The sequence below is a fragment of the Rhinoraja longicauda genome, chromosome 1, assembly GCF_053455715.1.
Source record: "Rhinoraja longicauda isolate Sanriku21f chromosome 1, sRhiLon1.1, whole genome shotgun sequence".
Classification (NCBI taxonomy): domain Eukaryota; kingdom Metazoa; phylum Chordata; class Chondrichthyes; order Rajiformes; family Arhynchobatidae; genus Rhinoraja; species Rhinoraja longicauda.
In genome coordinates this window covers 63,283,970-63,310,557 of record NC_135953.1, presented here as the reverse complement: position 1 = coordinate 63,310,557, position 26,588 = coordinate 63,283,970, and the positions used below count along the sequence as shown (strand labels likewise).

Here is a 26,588-nt window from a genome sequence, read left to right as displayed (position 1 = left end):
GTTTACAGAAACGTCAATAATCTACTGCTGAAATCAGCAAGTGAGTTATCTTCAAAGGTTCAAAGGTATTTTATTGTCATGTGTACCAATTATACAAAAATCATAAGGTCATAAATCATAAGCTCGATTTATCTTTCTATTGGCCCATAGACAACAGTGACACAGTTTGTAGAGCCACAAAGCACCAGAGACCAGCCTCAATCCTAACCTCGAGTGCTGCTTGTTGGGAGCTTGTATATGTTCCCTGTGACTTTGTGCGTTTTCTCCGTGTTATACAGTCATAGAGTGATACAGTGTGGAAACAGGCCCTTCGGTTCAACTTGCCCACACCGGCCAACAATGTCCCAGCTACACTAGTCCCACTTGCCTGCGCTTGGTCCATATCACTCCAAAACTGTATTCCTCAGTTTCCTCCCACATTCAAAGTCCTATGGGTTGGTAGATTAAATTGTCACTGCAAACTGCCCTCAGGTGTGTAGGTGTGGCAGAGAATCCTATAGTGAGGGTCAGTTGGTCAAAATGTGGGAGAATAAAAATGGACTCATGAAGGATTTGTGTAAATGTTGAGGTCAGTATGGATTTAATGTACATAATTTCCATCAGAATTTACAGAAAATGGATACAAAATTAAATTTAACTTACAACCTGACTGTTCAGGTCCAGAATACTCTCCTGCCCCTGAAATGTTCAATGGTCCCCATGACACTCCAGAAAGCCAGTGGACAGAATGTGCTCCTTCTGCAGGAATGACAAGGCATGGATGTATCCTCAGAAGATGAAATGGCAGTCATCTCTAACAGCCCATTGCTGCACGTGTGAATGGCTACTTGTCTAGCTTGTTTACAGTCATCTTGGAACAAAAGATCATGCTGCTGCCAGATCATAAAAACATTTATTTTTTTAATGGCAAAAATCAAGATGATTTTAATCTCTGATTTAATTTAATAGGCATAGAGTAGTTTCATTATTTTTTCCATTCTTGTTTTGTGGAAAATAACTGTCACGAAATTCTAAGAAACCTAGATGGTTACAATTATGATGCAAGTCACTTGTGAAATAATTTATTGGAAAGATTGGAACATCAAAATATTCACCATTGCAGTGATACGTCTGTAGGAATCATTGGGCTAATGTGTCACAGCCATAGATTCATACAATGTGGAAATAGGGCCTTCGGCCCAACTTGCTTGTGCTGACAAACATGTCCCATCTACACTAGTCACACCTCCTCGGGTTTGGCCCATGCCCTTCTAAACATATCCTATTCATACACCAATCCAAATATCTTTTAAACGTTGTGATGGCACCTGCCTCAACTACCTACTCTGGCAGCTCATTCCACATGCCCACCACTCTATGTAAAAAAAGTTGTTCATATTCCTATTAAATCTTTTTTCTCTCACCTTGAACCTCTGTACTCCAGTTATTGATTCCCCTGCTCTGGGTGAAAGATTGTACATTTACCTTCATGATCTTAAACACCTCTATAATATCATCCCTCATCCTCCTGCGCTCCATGGAATAAAGAGCGAGCCTGCTCAACCTCTCCCTATAGCTCAGGCCCTCGAGTCCTGGCAACATCCTTGTAAATCTTTTCTACACTCTTTCCAGCTTAACAACATCTTTCCTATAACAGGGTGACCAAAAATGAACACAATACTCCAAATGTGGCTGCACCAATGTCTTTGTACAATTATAGACAATAGACAATAGGTGCAGGAGTAGGCCATTCGGCCCTTCAGGCCAGCACCACCATTCAATGTGATCATGGCTGATCATTCTCAATCAGTACCCCGTTCCTGCCTTCTCCCCATACCCCCTGACTCCGCTATCCTTAAGAGCTCTATCTAGCTCTCTCTTGAATGCATTCAGAGAATTGGCCTCCACTGCCCTCTGAGGCAGAGAATTCCACAGATTTACAACTCTCTGACTGAAAAAGTTTTTCCTCATCTCTGTTCTAAATGGCCTATCCCTTATTCTTAAACTGTGGCCCCTGGTTCTGGACTCCCCCAACATTGGGAACATGTTTCCTGCCTCTAACGTGTCCAACCCCTTAATAATCTTATATGTTTCGATAAGATCCCCTCTCATCCTTCTAAATTCCAGTGTATACAAGCCTAATCGCTCCAGTCTTTCAACATATGACAGTCCCGCCATTCCGGGAATTAACCTAGTAAACCTACACTGCACGCCCTCAATAGCAAGAATATCCTTCCTCAAATTTGGAGACCAAAACTGCACACAGTACTCCAGGTGCAATTGTAACATAACCGCACAACTTCTATACTCAATAGATAAACACAAAAAGCTGGGGTAGCTCAGCGGGTCAGACAGCATTTCCGGAGAAAGGGAATGGGTGATGTTTCGGGTCGAGACACTCAATACTCTGACTCATGAAGGCCAATATGCCGAATGCCTTCTTGACCACCTGTTCTCACGACTTTCAAGGAACTATGTACCTGCATTTCAAGATCCTCTCATTCCCAAATACTACAACTTCAGGTAACTCACTTTCCCTGGCTGGACAGTTCTATTGCAGGTCATCCAGTGTACTGTTAGCTCAATTGTTTTCCACAGGCAGCACGATGGTGCAGCTGATTGAGCTGCTGCCTCACAGCGACAGAGAACCCAGGTTCCAACCTGACCTCAAGTGCCTTGTGTGTGGAATTTGCACATTCTCCCTGTGACCCGAGTTTCTGGGTTACTTCCAGGTACTGCGGTTTCCGTCCACATCCAAAGATGTGTGGGTTTGTAGGTTAAGTGGTCTCTGTGAATTGCCTCTAGTGTGTGGGGAATGGATGTGAAAGTGGGATAACATTCCATAGACATACAGGTTAAGGTTAATTGACTTCAGTAAAATTGTCCCTAGTGTATAGAATAGTGTTACTGAATGGGGTGATCGCTGGTGGGCTTGGACTCGATGGGCCAAAGGACCTGTTTCTGTGCTGTATCTCTAAAGTCTAAAGGAATGGATGCGAAAGTGGGATAACATAAAATATATTGTGAACAGCTGATCAATGGTCAACATGGAACCAGTGGGCCAAAGTGCCTGTACCTCTCAATCAATCAGTTTCCATTAGTATCTTGCCCTGCTGGGCATTTTCTACCACTCTCCAACAGCTCTCATTAGTCTATCGCATGACGTCTTCAACAGTTTATCACAGTGATAATCTTGGCCTCACCATATCAGATATATTCTCTTGTACTATTCATTCCCAGCCTCTCTTAAAAAAATGAAACTAACATGTTTTCTCTTTCCTTGTTCCAACTAACAAGGTTGACAGACAGAAAGCAAAGAGTGGGAATAAATGGGTCCCTTTCAGAATGGCAGGCAGTAACTAGTGAGGTACCGCAAGGCTCGGTGCTGGGACCACAGCTATTTACAATATACATTAATGACCTGGATGAAGGGATTAAAAGTGCCATTAGCAAATTTGTAGATGATACAAAACTGGGTGGTAGTGTGAACTGTGAGGAAGATGCTACGAGGTTGCAGGATGACTTGAACATGTTGTGTGAGTGGGCGGATGCATGGCAGATGCAGTTTAATGTGGATAAGTGTGAGGTTATCCACTGGTGGTAAGAATAGGAAGGCAGAGTATTATCTGAATGGTGTCAAGTTAGGAAAAGGGGACGTACAACGAGATCTGGGTGTCCGAGTGCATCAGTCACTGAAAAGAAGCATGCAGGTACAGCAGGCAGTTAAGAAAGCCTTCATAACAAGAGGAGTTGAGCATAGGAGCAAAGAGGTCCTTCTGCAGTTGTAGCGGGCCCTAGTGAAACCGCACCAGGAGTACTGTGTGCAGTTTTGGTCTCCAAATTTGAGGAAGGAAATTCTTGCTATTGAGGGCATGCAGCGTAGGTTTACTAGGTTAATTCCCGGAATGGCGGGACTGTCATATGTTGAAAGACTGGAGCGACTAGGCTTGTGTACACTGGAATTTAGAAGGATGAGAGGGGATCTTATCGAAACGTATAAGATTATTAAGGGGTTGGACACGTTAGAGGCAGGAAACATGTTCCCAATGTTGGGGGAGTCCAGAACAAGGGGCCACAGTTTAAGAATAAGGGGTAGGCCATTTCATTTAGAACTGAGATGAGGAAAAACTTTTTCAGTCAGAGAGTTGTGAATCTGTGGAATTCTCTGCCTCAAAAGGCAGTGGAGGCCAATTTTCTGAATGCATTCAAGAGAGAGCTAGATAGAGCTCTTAAGGATAGCGGAGTCAGGGGGTATGGGGAGAAGGCAGGAACGGGGTACTGATTGAGAATGATCAGCCATGATCACATTGAATGGCGGTGCTGGCTCGAAGGGCCTCCTCCTGCACCTATTGTCTATGGTTCAACCTGATATATAATATTTTTCTTTTTCCACAGCTGCTGACAGATCAACAGGGCATTTTCAGCTATTTGGCTGTGTTTATTCCTTTTAGATGGGCACATGGATACGTGGGGAATGGAGGCATAAGGATCACATGCAGGCAAAGCTTAGAAAGAGAAAGACTTCCATCGATTTTTTATATATTGGAATCAAATGTTTTACTTTTTCTAAACTTTCTCCTGCACATCATCTTTTTTGTTTATTTAGCAAACAATAGCACAGTGACACAGCTGGTAAAGTGGGTGCCATGCAGCCCCAGAGTCCAAGGTTCGATCATGACCTCAGGTGCATTCTGTGTGGAGTTGGACGTTCTCGTTGTGACCAAGTGGGTTTCCTCCAGGTGCGCTGGTTTCCTCCCACATCCCAAAGATGTGTGGGTTTGCAGGTTAATTGGCGTAGAATTGGTGTGGACGGGTGATTCATTATCACTGTGGACTCGGCGGCCAAAAGACCTGTTTCGCTACAATAAACCAAGACAATAATTGTAATATTCAGTGGTTATTGTCTAACTATAAATATAATACTTTTTCACCATTGCCTTTGCCTTCTGGTATATATCTTCTTATTATGTAATTCAATATCTTATTGATGGTTGAATCTACTTGGACTCCTGCATATCCCTTATAACCTTCCTCAGTTATCGCAACCATAACATGCATGCACATCTATCCATATAGATCTCACATTTGCATGAAATATAATTTGAATTATTTTAAATATTTACATAGTTTATCTGACTTTTCCCAAAAGGAATTGCATTGCTTCAGACTGAAGAAGGGTCTCAACCCAAAACGTCACCTATTCCTTCTCTCCAGAGAAGCTGCCTGTCCCGCTGAGTTACTCCAGCATTTTGTGCCTACCTTCGACTTAAACCAGCATCAGCAGTTCTTTCCTACTGCATTGTTTTGTATTCTATTATCATACCTGATGTGGCATAATATCAAAATATGCCAGATTTACATCAATGTTATGAACTGCAGTGTGAGCCTCGAGAAGGATGCCATGAGGCTACAGACTTGGATAGGCTGCGTGTGTGGGCAGATGCAGTATAAAGTGGATAAATGTGGCAAGAACAAGACAGATTATTATCTGAATGGTGTCAAGTTAGGAAAAGGGGAGGTGCAACAGGACCTAGGCGTCCTTGTACATCAGTCACTGAAAGTAAGCATGCAGGAATAGCAGGCAGTGGAGAAAGCAAATGGCATGTTGGCCTTCATAGTAAGAGGATTTGAGTATAGAAGCAAGGAGGCCCTACTGCAGTTGCACAGGGCCCTTGTGAGACCACATCTAGAGTACTGTGTGCAGTTTTGGTCTCCTAATTTGAGGAAGGAAATGGAAACATAGAAAAGTAGATGCAGGAGTAGGCCATTCGCCCCTTTGAGCCAGCACCGCCATTCAATATGATCATGGCTGATCAACTAAAATCAGTACCCCGTTCCTGCTTTTTCCCCATATCCCTTGATTCCTTTAGACAATAGACAATAGGTGCAGGAGTAGGCCATTCAGCCCTTCAGACCAGCACCGCCATTCACTGTGATCATAGCCCTAAGAGCTAAATCTAACTCTCTTGAAAGAGTTCAGATAATCGGCCTCCACTGCCTTCTGAGGCAGAGAATTCCACAGATTCAGAACTCTCTGGGTGAAGAGGCTTTTTCTCATCTCAGTCCTAAATGGCCGAACCCTTATTCTTAAACTGCGATCCTTGGTTCTGGACTCCCCCAACACCGGGAACATTTTTCCTGCATCTAGCCTGCCTAATCCCTTATGAATTTTATATGTTTCGAGAAGATCCTCTCTCATCCTTCTAAATTCCAGTGAATACAAGCCCAGTCGACCCATTCTTCCATCATATGTCAATCCCGCCATCCCGGGAATTAACCTGGTGAACCTACACTGCCAGCCCTCAATAGCAGTAATGTTCTTCCTCAAATTAGGAGACCAAAATTGCACATAATACTCCAGGTGCTGTCTTACCAGGGCCCTGTACAACTGCAGAAGGACCGGCTTGCTCCTAAACTCAAATCCTCGCGCAATGAAGGCCAACTAGCTTTCTTCACTGCCTGCTGTACCTGCATGCTTACTTTCAGTGATTGATGCACAAGCACACCCAGGTCGCGTTGTACCTCCCCTTTTCCTAATCTGACACCAGTCAGATAATAATCTGCCTTCCTGTTCTTGCCACCAAAATGGATAACCTCACATTTATCCACATTATACTGCATCTGCGTTGCATTTGCCCACTCACCCAACCTATCCATGGTGCAGCCTCATAACAGCTCACACTGCCACCCAGCTTTGTGTCATCCACAAACTTGGAGATGTCACATTCAATCCCCCCTCATTTAAACCGTTTATATTGTAAATAACTGGGGTCCCAGCACCGAGCCTTGCGGCACCTCACTAGTCACTGCCTGCCATTCTGAAAATGTTCTACTCTTTGCTTCCCGTCTGCCAACCAGTTTCTGTCCATGTCAATATCCTACCCCAAATCCAACATGCTCTAATTTTGCACACTAATCTCTCATGTGGGACCTTGTCAATGGCTTTTTGAAAGTCCTGATACATCACATCCCCAGACTCTCCCTTATCCATTCTACTTGTTACATCCTAAAAAAATTCCAGAAGATTAGTCGAGCATGATTTCCCCTTCACAAATCTATGCTGACTTTGACCAATCCTGTCACTGCTTTCCAAATGTGCTGCTATAACATTTTTAATAATTGACTCAAGCATCTTCCCCACTACCGATGTAAGGCTAAAGGGCCTGTCCCACTTTAGGCGATTTTAAGGCGACTGCCGGTGACTAGGCTGTCGCCGACAGTTCGCCGGATGTCGCGGGCGTGATCGTGAGGAGTCTTCCAAGAATCGTAGTGGATCTCAGTGCGTCACTGAGAAATCATCCGGAGTGAAATTTCTCGGCGACAGCTGGCTTTGCGCCAGGTATCGTTGCTTATTGCCCCTTTGTCCTCCTCTGTTGTATTCTAATTTCTCCCAGTCCTCTGGTTTGCTGCTTCTTCTGACCAATTTATATGCCTCTTCCTTGGATTTAACACTATCCTTGATTGCCCTCGTTAGCCACGGTTGAGCCGCCTTCCCTGTTTTTCGCCAGACAGAGATGAACAATCTTTGGAGTTCATCCTTTGCGGTCTTTAAATCTTTGCCAATGCATCTACACTGTCAACACTTTAAGCATAATTTGCCAGTCTATCCTAGCCAATTCCCGTCTCATACCTTCAAAGTCTCTTTTCTTTAAGTTCAGGACCCGAGTCTCTGAATTAACCGTGTCACTCTCCATCCTAATCTTGGAATACACCATATTATGGTCACTGTTGCCCAAGTGGCTTTGCACAACAAGATCGCTAACTCATCCTTCCTCATACCTTCCTCTACCCATACCTCATATCAATACCCAGTCTCGGATGGCTGGCTCTCTAGTCGGTTCCTCTACATATTGGTTTAAAAAACCATCCCGTATACATTCCAGGAAATTCTCCTCCTCAGCGCTGCTACCAATTTGGTTGGCCCAATCTATATGTAGATTAAAGTCACCCATGATAACTGCTGTACCTTTGCTGCATACATCCCTAATCTCCTGCTTGATTCTATCCCCATCCTCCCTACTGCTGTTTGGTGGCATGTAAACAACCCAACAAGCGTTTTCTGCCCTTGGCTATTTCGCAGTTCTACCCATACCGTTTCTACAGCATCCAAGCTGATGTCTCTCCTTGCTATTGCATTAATCTCTTTAACCAGCAATGCCACCCCACCTCCTCTTCCTTTCTGTCTATCCTTCCTGAATATTGAATACTCCTGCTTGTTTAGCTCCCAGCCTTGGTCACCCTGGAACCATGTCTCCGTAATTCCAACTATATCATATTCCTTAACTCCCAACTGCACATTCAATTCATCCACCTTATTACAAATGCTCCTCGCATTAAGGCCTAAAGCTTGCAGGTTTGTTTTTCTTATCCCCCGTTTGCTTCTGTCCTCCTTTTATGGCCCTCTGTCTCCTTGCATTGGTTCTCATCCCCTTGCCCTGTTAGTTTAAACATGACTTTCCTACATTCTCTTTCCCGTTAACTGCACGCATACGCTTCCACGTTATTGACTCCATATTCTTGCTATTGAGGGAGTGCAGCATAGGTTCACCAGGTCAATTCCCGGGATGGTAGGACTGACATATGATGAAAGAATGGATTGACTGGGCTTATATTCACTGGAATTTAGAAGGATGAGAGGGGATCTTATAGAAACATATAAAATTCTTAAGGGATTGGACAGACATTGCAGGAGCAATTTTCACGATGTTGGGGGAGTCCAGAACCAGGGGTCACAGTTTAAGAATAAGGGGGAGGCCATTTAGGACTGAGATGAGAAACTACCTTTTCACCCAGAGAATTATTTATCTGTGGAATTCTCTGCCACAGAAGGCAGTGGAGGCCAATTCAATTCAATACAATACAATATATTTTATTGTTATTGTACGGGTACAACGAGATTAGGAATGTCACTCGCATATCGATGCTATAAAAAATATAAATAAATCGCGGCAAAAACGAAAACAACAAAAAAAGGGGGGGAGGTGGAAAAAGGGGAAACAAGGTAAAGTGCAAAAAAAGGTTCATGCAGGGGTCAGTTGTGCCAGATGACCATGGGGGCAGAGACAGATCATGGGGGCTCTCAGCAGGACCAATTCAGAGCAGTTATAGCTCTAGGGATGAAGCTGTTTCTTAGTCTGGAGGTGCAGGCAGAGGGGGCCTTGTAACATCTGCCAGAGGTAAGTAGTTCAAACAGACGGTGGCATGGGTGTGAGGAGTCTTTGTAGATGCTGGTGGCTTTCCTGAGACAGCGTGCCTTGTAGATATCCGCCAGGGCTGGTAGCTGTGTCACTGGTTGTGATTTGGGCTGAATCACCTGCAGCTCAACACCGACAAGACTAAGAAGTTGGTGGTGGACGTTAGGAGGAGAGGAACTCCCCCCCCCCACCCCCCGACGCCCCTTGTCTCCATCACTGGTGTGGATGTGCAGTTTACCAGGGAGTATAATTACCTTGGAGTGCACCTGGACAGTAAACTGGACTAGTCCAGGAATGCTGAGGCCCTGTACAAGAAGGGGCAGAGCCGGCTGCACTTTTTGAGAAAGCTCCACTCCTTCAACGTCTGCTGTAAGATGCTGCAGATGTTCTACCAATTAGTGGTAGCCAGTGTCATTTTCTTTGCTGCCATGCGCTGGGGCAGCAGGGTGAAGGCTGCGGACGCCAATAGGATCAACAAACTTATCAGGAAGGCTGCCTCCATCCTGGGGGCAGAGAGATTCATGGGAGATCTTGGAGGGGAGGATGCTCCTCAAACTTCGGAGCATCCTGGACAATACAGCTCACCCCCTCCATGACACACTGGTCAACCTGAGAAGTATCTTCAGCAACAAACTGGTTCCACCAAGATGCAGGACAGAATGCCACAGGAGATCCTTCCCTGTAGCTATCAAACTTTACAACTCCTTCCCCTTCTGTCATGGGGTAGACTGAGACTGTTAATACACATCTATTCCAGTTACGAAAAATCATCTTTAAATTGTATTTTCCAATCCATCAGCCTATCTTAAGCAGTAATCACCCATAAATAAAATGATTCCTGACAATTATCCTTATTTTCCCATCACCTATTTGAACACACACAAAAGTGTATTGAAGAGCATTGCACAAATGGAATGCAATATACTACAACTTAATCTATACTCCTTTGCTTCTAATTGTTCAGTGTGTTACCTCAAGGAAGGTTGAAGTATCATCACGGATACCTGCAACCCTGACTGTTCTCTTTTTTCTTCTACCTTCTGGGAAAAGATATAGGAACTTGAAATTCAGGCATCCCCGGTGCTGTTGGACTCCTGAACCATTCACCACTTCCCAGAAATGCTGCAATACACTATTACTCTTAATTCATTATACTTCAGGTTTTTTTGTTCCACTACTTCAGATTGCATTCCAATCTTTGCACCATCCTCTTGTTTTGCATTTGCCGATGTATTTATCATCACCAAGTAAAATGTTCCCTTTTGGTTTCATGCACACAAAGAATTTAATTGCACCCTGGTGTATATGATAATAAACAAAACTAATCTAATCTATGGAATGTCAGCAACATCTTATTTTTTCAGCATTATTCTTACCTAATTCAGTACTGGACAATATAGAAATTGCCAATGTTTCTACACAACCCCCAAAGGCTAGTATATTAGCAATGCTCATATTGAACTGTTTTACTGCTATTGCTCTACGTAATTATAATTTTAATTTAGTCCTGTATATATTATGTTGTGCCCTCAGATTCCACTGGTCCTTGCGTTGTAGAAACAAATTTGCATTGAATTTCAAGTCAACACCTCATATTCCGAGTGGTTCCAACCTATTACCTGCCACGCTTTATCTTGCCCCCCCCCCCCCCCCCCGCCCCCTCCCTTCCAGCTTTCTTTCCCCTCCCTAATATCAGTCTGAATGGCCCTGACCCAAAACTTTACGTATCCATGTTCTTCAGAGATACTGCCTGCCCCACTGAGTTACTTCAGCACTTTGTCTCCTTTATCGTAAACTGGCATCTGAACTTCAAGTTCCAGATTCTAATACTATGTTAGTTCTTTTTGACTCGCCGCTCATTTCCACATTATGACATCACTTCTGTCAACCAAATACTCTTTTCTTTCCCTTAACCAATTAAGTTTCCATTTACTGACATTTTGTTAAAATTCAACCCTTAAATCACTTTTCATTAATCTCATCAAATGTTTCCTCAAAAGTCTGGAAGCACAATATCACATAACTTTCTATTTGAAGTGTTACTTCTTGTAAAACATCAACAATCACAGGACAAAGCTGCATGCTGTACATAGCTCGCAAATGGAGATATTCGTCAACAGCAACTGAATTTCATGCTGCTCTTTTTACAATAAAAACGTGTTGGTATTTTTAGAGCTCAGGATCAATGCTTGCAATAGCTTTGCCAGAGATATATATTTCTGTTGCTTCCCTCCACATGGACTTCATACAATGCTAATGTGACGAAAAATACAAAAAAAGCCACAAATTTCAAAAGAAAATATATTGATTCTGAGAACCCACAATATTTTAATAGAATACCAACCATTTTTCCCCAGGACTGTGTTGATGCTACATTTCTATGGAAGAAAAAAAAATGGATTGGAAACAAAACACTTGAATATTATTTGTCGTCTGACCAAAGTTGTTTTTTAGTGGGAATACAAATTACTGAGATAACAGGGGACTCTGAAAAGATTAATAGATATTCTCAATCTTTTACATAACATGTGGTAAGGTTGGGGTATGTGAAATTGGGGTATGTCCGAGCACTTGGCCATACAAATTTTTTTTTATTTATTTTTTTTTTTTTTATTATTTTTTTTTTTGGAAGTAAGCACATTACATTTTAATGGTTCCTTTTTACAGGTGCCAAGAATTATTAAAACATTATTTGTACAACTTCCTTTTTAAAAAGACATGAGAAAGAAAGAAGTAGTGAAGAGTAAAGAATAAATTAGTGAGTATCGAGTGAAAAAAAAAAAAAGAGAAAAAAAAAAAAAAAAAAAAAAAAAATTGTGCGAAAGTAAAGCAGAGAGGAGATTCTCCCACGCAACCAATCGATGTTTTCTTAATCAATTTTCAGTCAAACCCCGAATTTTAATTTTATGCTGATATTACACCGCATGATTCCACAAGGTCAATAAATGGAGACCAACTCGATAAGAATTGGTCTTTTTTTTCTATTAGGAGGAGTCTCATTTCTTCCAAATGTGCTGTTTCCAACATATTACCAATCCACATTTTAAGTGTTGGTGGAATAGACTTTTTCCACAATTTAAGTATGAGTTTTTTCGCTATTATTAAACCATAATTAAAAAATGAGATTTGGGATATATTTAATTTATTTACATCTCCAAAGATAATCATTTCCATGCTAGGTTCCATTTTTATCTTAAATAAACTAGTAAATATATCAAATATATCACCCCAAAAACGTTGAAGTTTTATGCACGAAACGAAAGAGTGTGTAAGATTGGCATTTTGTGAAAGACATTTATCACAAATGGGTGAGATATTTGAATAAAATTTATTCAACCTAACTTTTGAGTAATATAGTCTGTGTAATATTTTAAATTGGATTAAATTATGTCTAGAGTTAATCGAACATTTATGTATGTATATCAAATACCTCTCCCATGTTTCTTTAGAAATTTTTATCAGTAATTCTTTTTCCCAGTCTTCTCTAATTGCCTCTGTTGAAGGCAATTCTCTATTAAGAATACTGTTATATAGATATGATATTAATTTTTGTGAGTCCGCCTTAATATTCATTGCTTCTTCCAGTGGGTCTATCGTTATATTCTGTGATCTTGGTATATATTTTTTTATAAAGTCACATATCTGTAAATATTTAAAGTATTGGTTATTATTGAGATTAAATTTTGATTTTAATTGTTGAAATGATAATAAATTTCCCGTTTCATACATGTCACCCAACTTTTTAATTCCCTGTCTTTCCCATTGTCTATATGTTTTATCCATAATAGCTGGTTTAAATACCGGGTTATTCACTATTGGTGTTAATGAAGATAAGTTTCATAATTTTAAATTTAATTTTATTTGTTTCCAAATTCGAATTATATTGTGTATAATTGGATTCTTCTTATATAATATATTATTCAATTTTATCGGGGAGAAGAGGATCGCTCCTAAATCATAAGGCAGACAATCCTCTTTTTCCATTCTTATCCATTCCATCTGTTGAGAAGGACACTCCAACCAATAAATAATATTCTTAATATGCACTGCCCAATAATAATATAAAAAATTAGGCAGTGCAAGTCCCCCTACATCTTTAGGTTTACACAAATGATTTCTTTTAATTCTATGTGCTTTGTAGTCCCATATAAAATTAGTAATATTAGACTCTAGTTTTTTTTAAAAATATTTTGGTATATATATTGGTATGGATTGAAATAAATATAATATTTGTGGTAGCACTATCATTTTGATAGCGTTTATTCTGCCAATTAATGATAGTGGGAGCGTTTTCCAAAATATAATCAAAGCGTTCAATTTATTTAACAGAGGACTAAAATTAGCATTAAATAATGATTTATATCTTCTGGTAACTTGAATACCTAAATACTTAAATTTTTCCGTTGCAATTTTAGATGGAAATTTTAATAGATGATTCGTTTTCTGAGGATGTAATGACATAATTTCACTTTTATTCCAATTTATTCTATATCCAGAAAAGGAGCCAAATTCCTCTATTACATTTAATACGTTCGGGATACTCGTTTTTGAATTTGTAATATATAAAAGTATATCATCCGCGTATAATGAAATTTTATTATTAGAGTCCTTAGTATTGTATCCATGAATATTCGGATGAGTTCTTATCCTTTCCGCCAGTGGCTCTATCATAAGGGCAAATAGCAGGGGTGATAAAACACATCCCTGCCTATTGCCCCGTGATAATTGGAATTTTTGAGACAACGTATTATTAGTTAATATTCTTGCTGTTGGTTTATCGTATAATAATTTTACCCATCTAATAAAATTATCTCCTATATTAAATTTTTGGAGTACTATGTATAAATACTGCCACTCTACCTGATCAAATGCTTTTTCTGCGTCCAAAGATATAACTGCTAAGTCTTCCTTTTCCCCTTTATGTGAATACATTATATTATAAAGTCGTCTCAAATTGTTAAATGATTGTCTTTTGGGTATAAACCCCGTTTGGTCCTGATTTATCAATTTATTAATATATTTGCTCAATCTTCTTGCTAAAATCTTTGCTAAAATTTTTTGGTCTGTATTTAACAGTGCTATCGCTCTATACGAGCCCGGATCTTCTAAATCTTTATCTTTTTTTGGTATAAGCATAATTGTGGATTCTGCTAAAGTTTCTGGTAATTTCTTATCGGTAAAAGCGTACCTGTATAATTTAAGTAATCGTGGGGCCATTAACTCCTGAAATCTTTTATAAAATTCATTATTAAAACCATCAGGCCCTGGAGTCTTCCCATTTTTCAATTCTTTTATTGTTTCTCTTATTTCTTCACTTGTAATCTGGGTTCCTAATTCCTCTTGTTCTAAGATATCCAATTTTGGCAAGTTACACTTATCTAAAAAATTTATAATTTTATTGTCTTCAATGTTAGTTTTAGATGTATATAAATTTTGATAAAATTGAGCAAACCTTGTGTTAATGTCCTTAGGTAAAGTTAATAGTTCCCCGTTCTCTGATTTGATTTTACTAATTGTTTTTTCCTTTTCTTGTTTCTTCAATTGTCGTGCTAGAAGTTTATGTGGTTTATCCCCAAATTCAAATTGTACTTGTTTTGTGATCTGAAATAATCTTATTACTCTTGCCGATAATATTCGATTAAGTTTAAATTTCAGTAATGTTATCTTATTATGTTTATCTATTGTTGGGTCTTTTGCGTTTCCTAATTCTAATAATTTAATTTCCTTTTCTAACGTCCCTTGTTCTGTCCTGTTTTTTTTATTTAATAGTAGAGTTACATAAATCAGTCATGGCCAAAACTAACTCAGATGAATTTTTAAGATCATTAACTTGGCAGATTCTGCAATGGGTCCGAGGCCAAGAAGTCACCAAGCCCACATACATTTCACTGATCTGTCTGGTTGGATCTGGTTTAATGTTCTTCTGCGAGAGTTTTTTTAAAATGACAGGTCCTGATAAGAGGTGTCAAATTAAAAGAAAAAATACTGGACCGACAGGATCCGTGAACAGAGGAAAAGTAGTTGTATTTATTCACAAAATGCTGGAGTAACTCAGCAGGTCAGGCAGCATCTCGGGAGAGAAAGAATGGGTGACGTTTCGGGTCGAGACCCTCCTTCAGACTGATGTCAGGGGGGCGGGACAAAGGAAGGATATAGGTGGAGACAGGAAGATAGAGGGAGATCTGGGAAGGAGGAGGGGACGGGAGGGACAGAGGAACTATCTAAAGTTGGAGAAGTCGATGTTCATACCACTGGGCTGCAAACTGCCCAGACGAAATATGAGGTGCTGTTCCTCCAATTTCCGGTGGGCCTCACTATGGCACTGGAGGAGGCCCATGACAGAGAGGTCAGACTGGGAATGGGAGGGGGAGTTGAAGCACTCGGCCACCGGGAGATCAGTTTGGTTAATTCGGAGGGAACCGGGGCTACATGACGTACGTGGGGCAGCCCAGGGTGTGCAGGAAATGCAACAAACCTGGGCACGTGGCGGCAGAATGCAGGACAGTCGTCTGCAGAAACTGCAAGTTAGAAGGCCACGAGACAAGGGATTGTAAAGAGAGTAAGAGCTGCAACCTGTGTGGGGAGGCAGGCCACCTTTACAGGGCCTGCCCTAAAAGAGCAAGCACTTATGCACAGGCGATAAGAGGGGCCGCTGCCAGCACCCCCAGGGTGGACGAGACGCCTCCTACCACGGAAAAAGTCCAAAAAGGAAAGGAGAGCAGGGGCGAGGACAACGCGACCACCAGGAGCCCCCAACCGCAGGACAGAGCCCCCCAGGCCCCCGCCCACGAGGGTGAGTCGATGGAAGAGGGGGAACAGGAAGAGGAGGAATGGAAGGTGGTACAGTCGAGGAAAACATTGAAGGCTGTGCGCACGGAGAAAAAGACGGAGGGGGCAAGCAAGTCCCAAAAAAGAGTCCTCTCCCAGGACGAGGCCAGCAGCCTCTCCGCATCGGAGGATGAGACGACCAGGAAGAGCCGACAACGGAGGCAGAGGCAGAGGAAGAAAACGGGGGAGGAGGAAGGTAAGAGAAAGAACGTGTCTGTTGCCCCCCAGCCCCAGGAGACTGGGAGCAGTGCCAATGGGCCCCAGCCCCAGGAGACCGTGAGCGGCACAACGGCCAATGGGCCCGTGCTCCGGGAGACCGTGAGCGGCACAACGGCCAATGGGCCCCTGCTCCGGGAGACCGGGAGCGGCACAATGGCCAATGGGCCCCAGCTCCGGGAGACCGGGAGCAGTGCAGTGGCCAATGGGCCCCAGCTCCGGGAGACCGGGAGCAGTGCAGTGGCCAATGGGCCCCAGCTCCAGGACACTGGGAGCAGCGCAGTGGCTTCGCCAGAAAATACACCCTGTGCTGAGGAAGCCACCAACCTGTACCACTACCTGTGCGACAAAAATGTGCAGGAACTCAGCCAGATGATTGGCATGCGGGAGGATCGCCTGGGACTCTAAAGGACAATGGAGCTGAAACTGGCATCCTTAAACGTGCGCAGTGTGAAGAGCACTGTGCGATGTGTATCCGCCTTGCAGTACCTGGCCAAGGTAAAGGCGGATGTGACTTTTTTACAGGAGTGCGGGCTGCCACACCTTCGCTGCTATCGGAGGTGGTCGCGATGGTGGCCCCACGGACTGTCGGTATGGTCGGGGGGAAATGATTGTCGTGCGTCCGGTCTGGGGATCTTGCTGCGGGGAGGGGGCTTCACCATCACTGAGGTAAGGGAGGTGGTGGGGGGTCGTCTCTTGGTGGTGGATGTAATGTACCGTGGTTCTCCGCTCCGGCTGATTAATGTGTATGCCTCACCCAGGTGGAGCGAGCGGGTGGCCGTCCTCCAGCAGCTCCCACCGCTGCTGGCCACGTCTAGACCGCTCGTTCTGGCCGGTGACTTCAACTGCATCATCGATGCGGCTGGACGATCCGGCAGTGCCAACCACAGACTGGACGGCACCTCCAAACTCCTGGTGGAGACGGTCAAAGATGCAAAGCTGCGCGACGCCTTCAGTGACCCTGCAGGCGGAGTCCAGCCACGGTTCACCTGGTCAGGACCAAACGGTTCAGCCCAGTCCCGGATAGACTTCCTCTTCACATCGAGGGCCGTCACGGTCAGACACACCGACCTCGCCCCGGTGTTCTTCTCTGACCACTGCCTCCTTCAGGCCACCTGTCACCTACAGGAGGACCGGAAGGCGGGCAGAGGGACGTGGAAGCTAAACGTGGAGCTGTTGACCCCGGAGAACGTTAAGGAGCTAAAGAGGGACTACGCATGTTGGAGAACTGTGAGGCCCCTCTTTGACTCCCAGACACTCTGGTGGGAGGCAACAAAGGAGAACATCAAGAAGTTCTTCGTCTCCAAAGGTGTTCAGAGAGCAAGACAGGGTAAGAGGGAACTGTGTCAACTCCAGACAGATTTGCAGCAGCTACTCCTTCTGCAGAGGAGAGGGGTGGATGTGAGGGAGGAACTGAGAGAGTTGAAGGGCCGGCAAGCTCGGCTCTTTACCTCTGAATCCTCCAAGATCATCTTCCGGTCCAGGGTCCGCCATGTTGAGCAGGATGAGACGTGCTCACGTTACATCTTCCATAAGGTTCACAGGGGGAGCTCTGTGATCAAAAGCCTTAGGGAGGAGGACGGCTCGGTAACATCCTCGCAGACAGACATGCTCAAGATCTGCAGATCCTTTTATAAGGATCTGTACGATGTAAAGACCACAGACAGCACCGCCTCCCAGAACTTCCTGTCCTCCATCACGGAAGTCTTGGACGACAGCAAGCGGGAGAGTCTGGACCAACCACTGACCCTGGAGGAGCTGACTGGCTCCATCCGTTCCTTTGACTCGAGTAAAACTCCCGGAGGCGATGGCTTACCGGCAGAGTTGTACTCGGCTCTGTGGGACTGGGTGGGCCCGGACCTGCTGGAAGTGTACAACGATATACTTCTAGCAGGCAGCATGTCAGACTCTATGAGGAAGGGCAACATCACCCTGATCTACAAGCAGAAGGGGGAGATGAATGACTTAAGGAATTGGAGACCCATCACATTGTTGAATGTAGACTACAAGATCCTGTCTAAGGCCATCGCCAACCGGGTCAAGTCTGCTCTGGGACAGGTGATCCACCCGGACCAAACCTGTGCTGTACCTGGCAGGAAAATCTCAGACAGCCTGGTGCTGCTGAGAGATACCATTGCCTACGTGCAGGACAGACGGGTGGATGCCTGCCTGGTCAGCTTGGACCAGGAGAAGGCCTTCGACAGGATATCGCACACGTACATGAGGGACGTGCTCTCCAAAATGGGCTTTGGGGAGGGAATCAGGAAGTGGATACAACTGCTCTACTCTGAAATCTGTAGTGCAGTCCAAATTAATGGGTGGGAATCAGACAGCTTCCCCGTCAGGTCTGGAGTCAGGCAGGGTTGCCCTCTTTCCCCTGTCTTGTTCGTCTGTTGCATTGAACCCTTTGCCGAATCCATCAGGAAGGATGCGAGCATAAGAGGAGTGACACTGCCAGGCAGTGGGGGCACTCAGGTCAAGGCCTCCCTGTACATGGACGATGTCGCCGTCTTCTGCTCGGATCCAGGGTCGGTCCGCAGACTGATCAGCGTCTGCGACCAGTTTGAGTTGGCCACGGGGGCCAGGGTAAACCGCAGGAAGAGCGAGGCCATGCTCTTTGGCAACTGGCCCGACCGATCTTCCATCCCCTTCACCATCAAGCCTGACTTCCTGAAGGTGCTGGGGATCTGGTTCGGGAAGGCTGAGGCATGTAACAAAAATTGGCTGGAGTGGATAGCCAAGGTGGGGAAGAAGCTGGAGCTGTGGAAGCAGCGCTCCCTCTCCATCACGGGGAAAAACCTGGTCATCAGGTGTGAGGTGCTCTCGGGGCTGCTGTACTTGGCGCAAGTGTGGCCCGTCCCTCCCTCCTACGCCACGGGGATCACCCGGGCCGTCTTCCGTTTCGTCTGGGGGTCGGCGATGGACCGGGTGCGACGAGCCACAATGCACAAGTCGGCAGACAACGGGGGTAAAGACGTGCCCAACGTCGCCCTCATTCTGATGGCCACTTTCGTGTGTGGCTGCATCAGGCGGAGCATAGAGCCAAAGCACGTGGGCACCAAATGCCACTACCTGCTGAGGTTCTATCTGTCCCCGGTGTTGCGAAGGATGGGCCTGGCGCAGATGCCACGCAATGTGCCAGTCAGCTGGACATTGCCGAACCATCTGTCGTTTGTGGACAGGTTCTTCCGGACCAACACCTTTGACCACAAGTCCATCGGGCAGTGGTCAGCACGGAACATCCTGCAGGCACTGCAGGGGAATGACTCCATGGATCCTGTGGCGTGGTTCCCAGAACAGACAGCCCAGCTTGTCTGGCAAAATGCCTCATCGCCAGTACTCACCAACAAGCACCAAGACCTGGCTTGGCTGGCGGTGAGGGGAGCCCTCCCAGTCAGATCCTTCCTGCACCGCCGGAACCTCACTACCAGCGCACGCTGCCCTCGGGACGGCTGCTACGGAGAGGAAACGGTGGCCCACCTCTTCAAAAAGTGTGGATTTGCCAGGAGAGTCTGGAGAGGTCTGCAGGGGTCCCTGTCACGATTCATTCCGAGCAGCTCCGTCACAGAGGACTCTGTGCTCTACGGACTGTTCCCAGGGACGCATTCCGAGACTGACATCGAGTGCTGCTGGAAGGTCATCAACTCGGTGAAAGACGCTCTTTGGTCTGCCCGATCCTTGTTGACCTCCCAGCGGAGCGAGCTGTCCGTCAAGGAATGTTGCCGACTGGCCCACTGCAGACTGCAGGAGTATGTGCTGAGGGACGCTCTGAAGCTCGGTGCAGCCAACGCCAAGGCCCTGTGGGGGAGGACCACAGTCTAGGGTCCTTCCGCTGCTGGACATGGGGGGCAGGGTGTGGTGGAGAGAGACGCCCCTCCAAATAAGGGATATGTATGTAAATGTATGTAAATGTCTAAGTAAATGCCTGTATTGAATATGTAACCTCCGGAAATGTCGGATGGGTTTGTTTAAAAATGATGTTTTGTAAATGATATTTATAACTTGAATAAAGTATTTTTTGATAATAAAAAAAAAAAAAAATCCGGACCGAGCGATCGCCGAGCCTGCGCTTGGTTTCGCCGATGTAAAAGTAGTTGTACGACAGGTCATTCAAAGTACAACCAACTATGTAAATGCCTTCAGAGTTACACAACCGGTTATTTCTAATAGTGGCGTGTACTACTCTCTTTCCAGATTAAAGATTTTAGATTAAAAATAAATTGTACCCAATGTATGAAATGGCATTTTGTAGCAAAGAAAGTGAAACAAGCAAATTCAAAGCACTCGAAAAGCCCGGTCGCGACAATCAGTAATTAAAGACGTACGCTGTACACAAAATTCACCAATTCTGACTTAAACACTTCCAGCCATGCAGACGGCGAGTAGACTCGACTTAAGTAATCTCCCTCTAAGAAATAGTCTAAAAAATGTTTTTCTCCCGCGTGTCATATCAATTCACATCTTAGCGACAACTCGTCCAACATTTATACGAAATCACTTCCTGAGTGTCAGCACACACAACATATACAATTCGCTGCTCACAAGTTAACCTCACACTTAATTTGCACCAATAATATATTGTTTCCAATTACTTTCTTTAAAAAAAAAAACAAGTTACGCACTTTGTTTTGATGGGACCGGAGCAGGTTCATAGTGACCGTGCCGGGCCGGGCCGGGCTCGCCAATGCTCACCGGTCTTTGTCCCTGGAGCGCGCTCTCCGGGTCTACCTCAATGCGGTACAGGTGTTTCCAGGGTCCCTGTGTGCGCGTGTGCTCGCCCTTTGCCTCCCTTACCTGCCAATTTGTTGGCCACTCTTTTGCAGATCTCCAGCCCCCCCAAAAAAGCTTCTCGCTTTCCGCTTTTTTGTGTGTGAACCGGACACTTGACTCAGCCGCCCGTCTACTTGCAACACGCGACATCAAGCCGCAAAAAGACACCATCAAGCAGAGCACGCCGGGACACAGTATTCTTGGAAGGTGCAGAACGGATTGCGGAAATCCGACCCTTTCCAGTTCGGTATCGATTTCTGTCAACGAAACCGGCTTCAATCAATGCATAAACGAAAATGCACAATGATATAAAGATATACAGCGTCGATGCTGGAATCTTGAGTAAAAAACAATGTAATTCAGTGGGTCAGGCAACATTCGTGGAGGACGTAAATAGGCGAGGTTTTGGGTCGGGACCCTTCAGTCTCTGCTTAAATATGGTTTAAAGAACTGATAGCATCAAATATGCTCTGTGATATAAACGGATTGAACTCATTACATATTTTTTTAGGTTGGTGATTGTCTAGTGTCAGCAATTACCTGAAATAGAGTCATACAACTCGGCCTTCGGCCCATCTTGCCCATGCTGACCAAAATGCCCCACCTACAATAGTCCCACCTGCCCACGTTTGGCCCACATCCCTCTAAACCATTACTATCCCTCTAAATCTTTCCCATCCATGCTGAAAACAATTCTGGGACGCAATTATGCAGCCTCCAGAAACTGAAGTATCAACAATCCAAAGTAACACAATTATTTGATAACAAAAGAAAATGTTAATGTTTGAAACATTTAGCAGATCATTTGACATTCTTTTGAGAATGATGCATTTTCATTAAAACTGGAAAAAGTTACACAAGCATGTTTTACTTTGGAATGGGGAAGTGTGAACAAAAGGGGAAGATTGTGACTGGAGTGGAAGTCAGAAAGGGTTAAATCCTCGGAGTATTAATAGTACAAGATGAAAGATGGTGGTGATGAGTCAGGTAAAGAAACAACAGGGGCGGCACGGTGGCGCAGCGGTATAGTTGCTGCCTTACAGCGAATGAGGTGCCGGAGACACGGGTTCGATCCCGACTACCGGTGCTGTCTGTACGGAGTTTGTACGTTCTCCCCGTGACCTGCGTGGGTTTTCTCTGAGATCTTCGGTTCCAAAGACTACAGGTATGTAGGTTAATTGGTTTGGTAAATGTAAAAAATGTCCCTAGTATGTGTAGGATAGTGTTAATATGCGGGGATCACTGGTCGGCGCAGACCTGGTGGGCCAAAGGGCCTGTTTCCATGCTGTATCTCTAAACTAAACTAAACTAAAAAATATCAGCCAGGAGTGGCTGCAGAGGGAGGGAGTCATATGATCATCAGAAGTTACAAAATCCTGCAATACAGAAGCAGGCTCTTCGGCGCACTGAGTCTATACCGCCTTTCAAGGACCCACTTACACTAATCTCAAATCATCTATCCCTCATTATCATCAATTCCCCCCAAATCTATAACAGTGCCACCGTGAACAAGACGAAAACTCTAGAAACACGGAACTGCAGATGCTGGAATCTTGATCAAAACACAAATAGCCCGAGTAACTCAGTCGGTCAGCTATTTGGAGACATGATTAGGCGACATTTTGGGTCAGGACCCTTCTTCAAACCCAGACTGGAATGTGGTATGAATGTACCTAGAAACATCTAATATCTGAGACATCAAAAAGATGTGGCTGGGAAGAGTGAATGAGGGGGAAAGTATCAATGTATAAACAAATGGGATAAAAACAGGCTGAAACAAAGTCTAGCAGAATGGTCTTACTTGTGGAAAATGTAAAAGAAAGTAGTGTATGATTGGGAGACTATGCAATGAAGATCATAAATTGAAGATGAGGCAAATGGCAGTCGGGAAAATGATGATCTCATGTTTGGTAAGATCATGGTGCAGTGGGTGGTGTGAAAAAGTTTGTGAGAGTTGGCTTTGAGCTTCCATGGGCAAAACCAAGTAACCAAATAGTAACACGATCCTTGTCAGTAGCTCATGTACAGAACAGCAGGAATTTCCCAGCCCCATGGGACTTCTGGATATTTTGGTTCACAATTCTGCCTTCAACAATACCATGCATTATCCCAAAGCAACATTTGGTGCTTTACCTACTCTTCAAAACTGTCCAGGACCATAAATTCTTCAAGTGAAGCAGTGATTTATCTGCATTTCTATCAATTTAGGTATACTGTTTGTTGATGATAAATACGGTCTTCCCTACTTTGAGGCAATCGAATGACCTATGTGCAGTATACTTTCATTCATTCCACAAATGTGTTTTCAGGTTTCCAGTACTTTGTGACTTTAGTTCTCCAACCTACTCTCATTCTGATGTGTCTATCTTTACAATGTTCCAACAGAGATCACTGTAAACTCATAGACTAGCTCTTCATCTCAAACTAAGCACATTATGGCCTCCCAGGCACAACACTTGTGTATAATTTCTGATTTAGCACTTTCAGTGTTTTAATTTCAGGTTTCTACTTTCTCAGTTTTCCTTTCAGCAATTTCAAGCGATTACTTTCCTTCCTCCATTTACCACCTCATATAGAAAGCTGTCTTTTAATTGTCACCTTATTGCCTTTGTTCGCCCCATTTGACATGTAGTTTCCCTGAGTCTACTCTGATACACACTTTCTTTTGAGTTTTCTCTTTCTCTGCATCATTCCCCTTTTATCTGATAAAAGATTATTGATCTAAAATACTAACAGTTTTTCTCTCTCCACAGATGCCACTTGTTGTTGAGTTCCTTCAGCGACCGTAGACCCTTTTTTTAGAATACAAAGTAGCACTTTTTGTTCCAGAGCGATACTTCAGGATTGGACATGGCGATAAATGTAGATGAGTAACTCTTTATAGTAATCTGAAAACATTAGCGATAAAGCTTGTGAAATGATTTTTTTCCACTTATGTACAGGCACTGTGTCTCAAAGGAGTTTTTTTTTTTAGTTGGTTCTTTAGTTGTGGTGTCAGTTAGGTTTCAAAACCCAGTTGATAAAATATCTGCTCAAAATACATAAGCACTTATGTGGGACAATCATGATGAATTTATGAATGAAAACTGCAAACATATACTTATTTTTGTCCTATAAATGCCAATTTCAATGAGTTTCAAAGATACTGTATAACATAAAAAGTTCAGGTTTTAGCCATAAAGATTTAAATTAGGCTGTGTACCTCTTGTTGCTAAGGCACTGCACCACCAAATAGTCCTCCCCAGGTTACAACAGGGTTCTGTATGTAGAATGGTTCGTAACCCAGACAGTTTAGAAGCTCTCATGAACTGAGTTCCCACATGACAGAAGATACCCTCAGCTCCTCAGCAGCTGAAAAATGCATCCTGTTGGACTCTTACAGTAAATGCTCAATTGTACGCAGAGGCTGAAAATAAGACATGTGTAAATAACCTGAGGAGGCCTAAAAAAATGGGGTTTAAGATCTGTTAACCCCCCTTATCCTCCCTCCCTTCCCTCCCCCCCTCCCTCCACCCCCTCCCTCCCTCCCTAGGAGATAGATTTAAACTTTAAAATGTGAATAACTTTAAATATATAACACCGATTTCAATGAAACCTTTTCCAGTAGCACCAAAGGGACGACAGTGAGTAAGGTGGGCCTAAAATGGTCAGGCTATCGTGTACCATTTTGGCTGTGGTTCAGGAACAAGCAAACAAACAAACGAGTTTTAGTATAAAGATGCCAAACATGATGACAGGTTAATCACCTTTGATCCATATCCCTCCATTCCCTGCAAATCCATATGCCCATCTAAAAGCCTCTTAAACACTCCCGATCATATTTGCTTCTACCACCATGTCTGTCAGTGGGTTCCAGTCTCCCACCATTCTTTGTGTAAAAATCATGTCCCGCACATCTCCTTTAAACTTTCCACTTCTAACCTTAAAGGTATGCCTTTGACATTTCCACCCCGAGAATATGGTTCTGCCTGTTTATCCTTTCTATGTCTCATAATTTTCTATGTACCTCTCTCAGGTCTCCCGTCAATCTCCAATGCTCCAGAGAAAACACTCCAAGTTTATCCAATCTCCACTTGGATAAACCTAACACATGGCATCCCTGTGTGGTATCTCAGCTGCACGGAGGCAGAGAGGAAAGCTCTTCTGCGGGTAGTCCATGGAGCTCAGAAGACTATCGGGACACAGCTACCAGCCTTGGAGGGCATCTACAACACACGATGCCTCAGAAAAGCCACCAGCATACACAAAGACTCCTCACACCCCTGCAATAGTCTGTTCGAACTTCTACCATCGGGCAGACGCTACAAGGCCTTCCACACTCGCACCTCCAGACTCAGGAACAGCTTCATCCCCAGGGCCATCGCTGCCATGAACCGGTCCTGCTGAGCCAGATGGTCATATCGCACAGTGAACCGGCACAGATCTACTTGCACTTTATTCTGTTTTAAAACTGTTTCTAATTGGTTTCATTGGGTTGTTTAAATTAATACTGATTAGCTAATTAATTTATTGCATCGTATGGGAGGCGCATTCCCAATCTCGTTGTACCCCTGTACAATGGCAATAAAGATATATTGTAGTATTGTATTATAGCTAATATCCTTTAATCCAGATGGCATTTTCTGAGTGCTCCCCAAAGCCTTCACATCTATTCTATAATGAGGCAACCAGAACTGCATGTAATGGTCCAAATGCAGCATAATTAAAGTTTTATAAAGCTGCAATTTGACTTCCTGCCTCTAATACTCAATGCCTCAACCAATGAAAGCAAACATGACACACACCACCTTTACCACTCTATTTACTTGTGTTGCCATTTTCATAAAAATAGTATGAAAGATGACCCTTTCTGCATTGATGCAGGAGATGTACACAACAACTTTAGTTTGTAATACACTTCCACATAAGGAAGATTATTTATGTTCCCTTTACAGTGACACAATTGTTGTACATTCCCTTAGATGAAAAGCTCAGAGTCACCCGTACAGCACTGCAGTAAGGGGCGCCATCTACTGGCCATGCTGACATTACTGAAAGTTTTACTAATTATGTCACAGTTCAAGTATTAGGTACAGTTCAAGTCCCCAGATTATTGGAAGGAAGTAAAAACACACAGAGAACGAACAGTAATCCTATGAGGATGTTGCCAGGGCTGACAAATTACAGTTACTGGCAGGGAAGGCAATTTTTGTTTACAACAAAAGTGAAGCCTGGGCAAAATGAACTGGAAGGACACCTTTGGCAGTGAGGTCAATATCAGGCGACCAAGATTTAAGTTAGAGACACCAGAGACTGACTGCAGATGCTGGAATCTTGAGGAAAAACCCAAAATGCTCAGCAGGTCAGGTGACATAAGGGAGAGGATTGGACAGGCGACAGTTTGGGTCACGATCCTTCTTCAAACGTCAGATTTAAGTTAATTGGCAACAGGATTAGAGAGAAGTTGACAGAAAAGCATTTCTGCCAGACAGTGGTGAGGTTTGGGAATTCACTGAAAGAAAGTGTGGTGAAAGAAACCCTCATTACATTTAAACTGCACATGGTTGACTAGAAATACTTCAAACCAACATTGCATCCAAAATTAGATTTTCAAACATTGTA

At 43.8% G+C, this 26,588-nt stretch overlaps 1 protein-coding gene across 6 annotated transcripts in view; it reads right to left on the bottom strand.

The window, feature by feature from the left end:
• tec (tec protein tyrosine kinase) overlaps nucleotides 1-21,146 on the bottom strand; it is a 100,531-nt gene extending 79,385 nt beyond the window's left edge. For 2 of the 6 annotated variants that reach the window (XM_078398769.1, XM_078398812.1), the window contains exon 1: nucleotides 21,012-21,146. Coding sequence is in view for 1 of the 6 variants with exons in the window: in XM_078398764.1 (XP_078254890.1) it covers nucleotides 4,659-4,801 (143 nt within the window). In the remaining 5 variants the exon portion in view is untranslated. Of the gene's footprint in view, nucleotides 1-642; nucleotides 686-4,658; nucleotides 4,839-11,517; nucleotides 11,554-20,839; nucleotides 20,988-21,011 lie in introns of those variants that run through there. The other 4 variants (XM_078398764.1, XM_078398778.1, XM_078398795.1 and 1 more) reach the window with 4 other exon arrangements.
• Nucleotides 21,147-26,588: the final 5,442 nt, after the last annotated feature.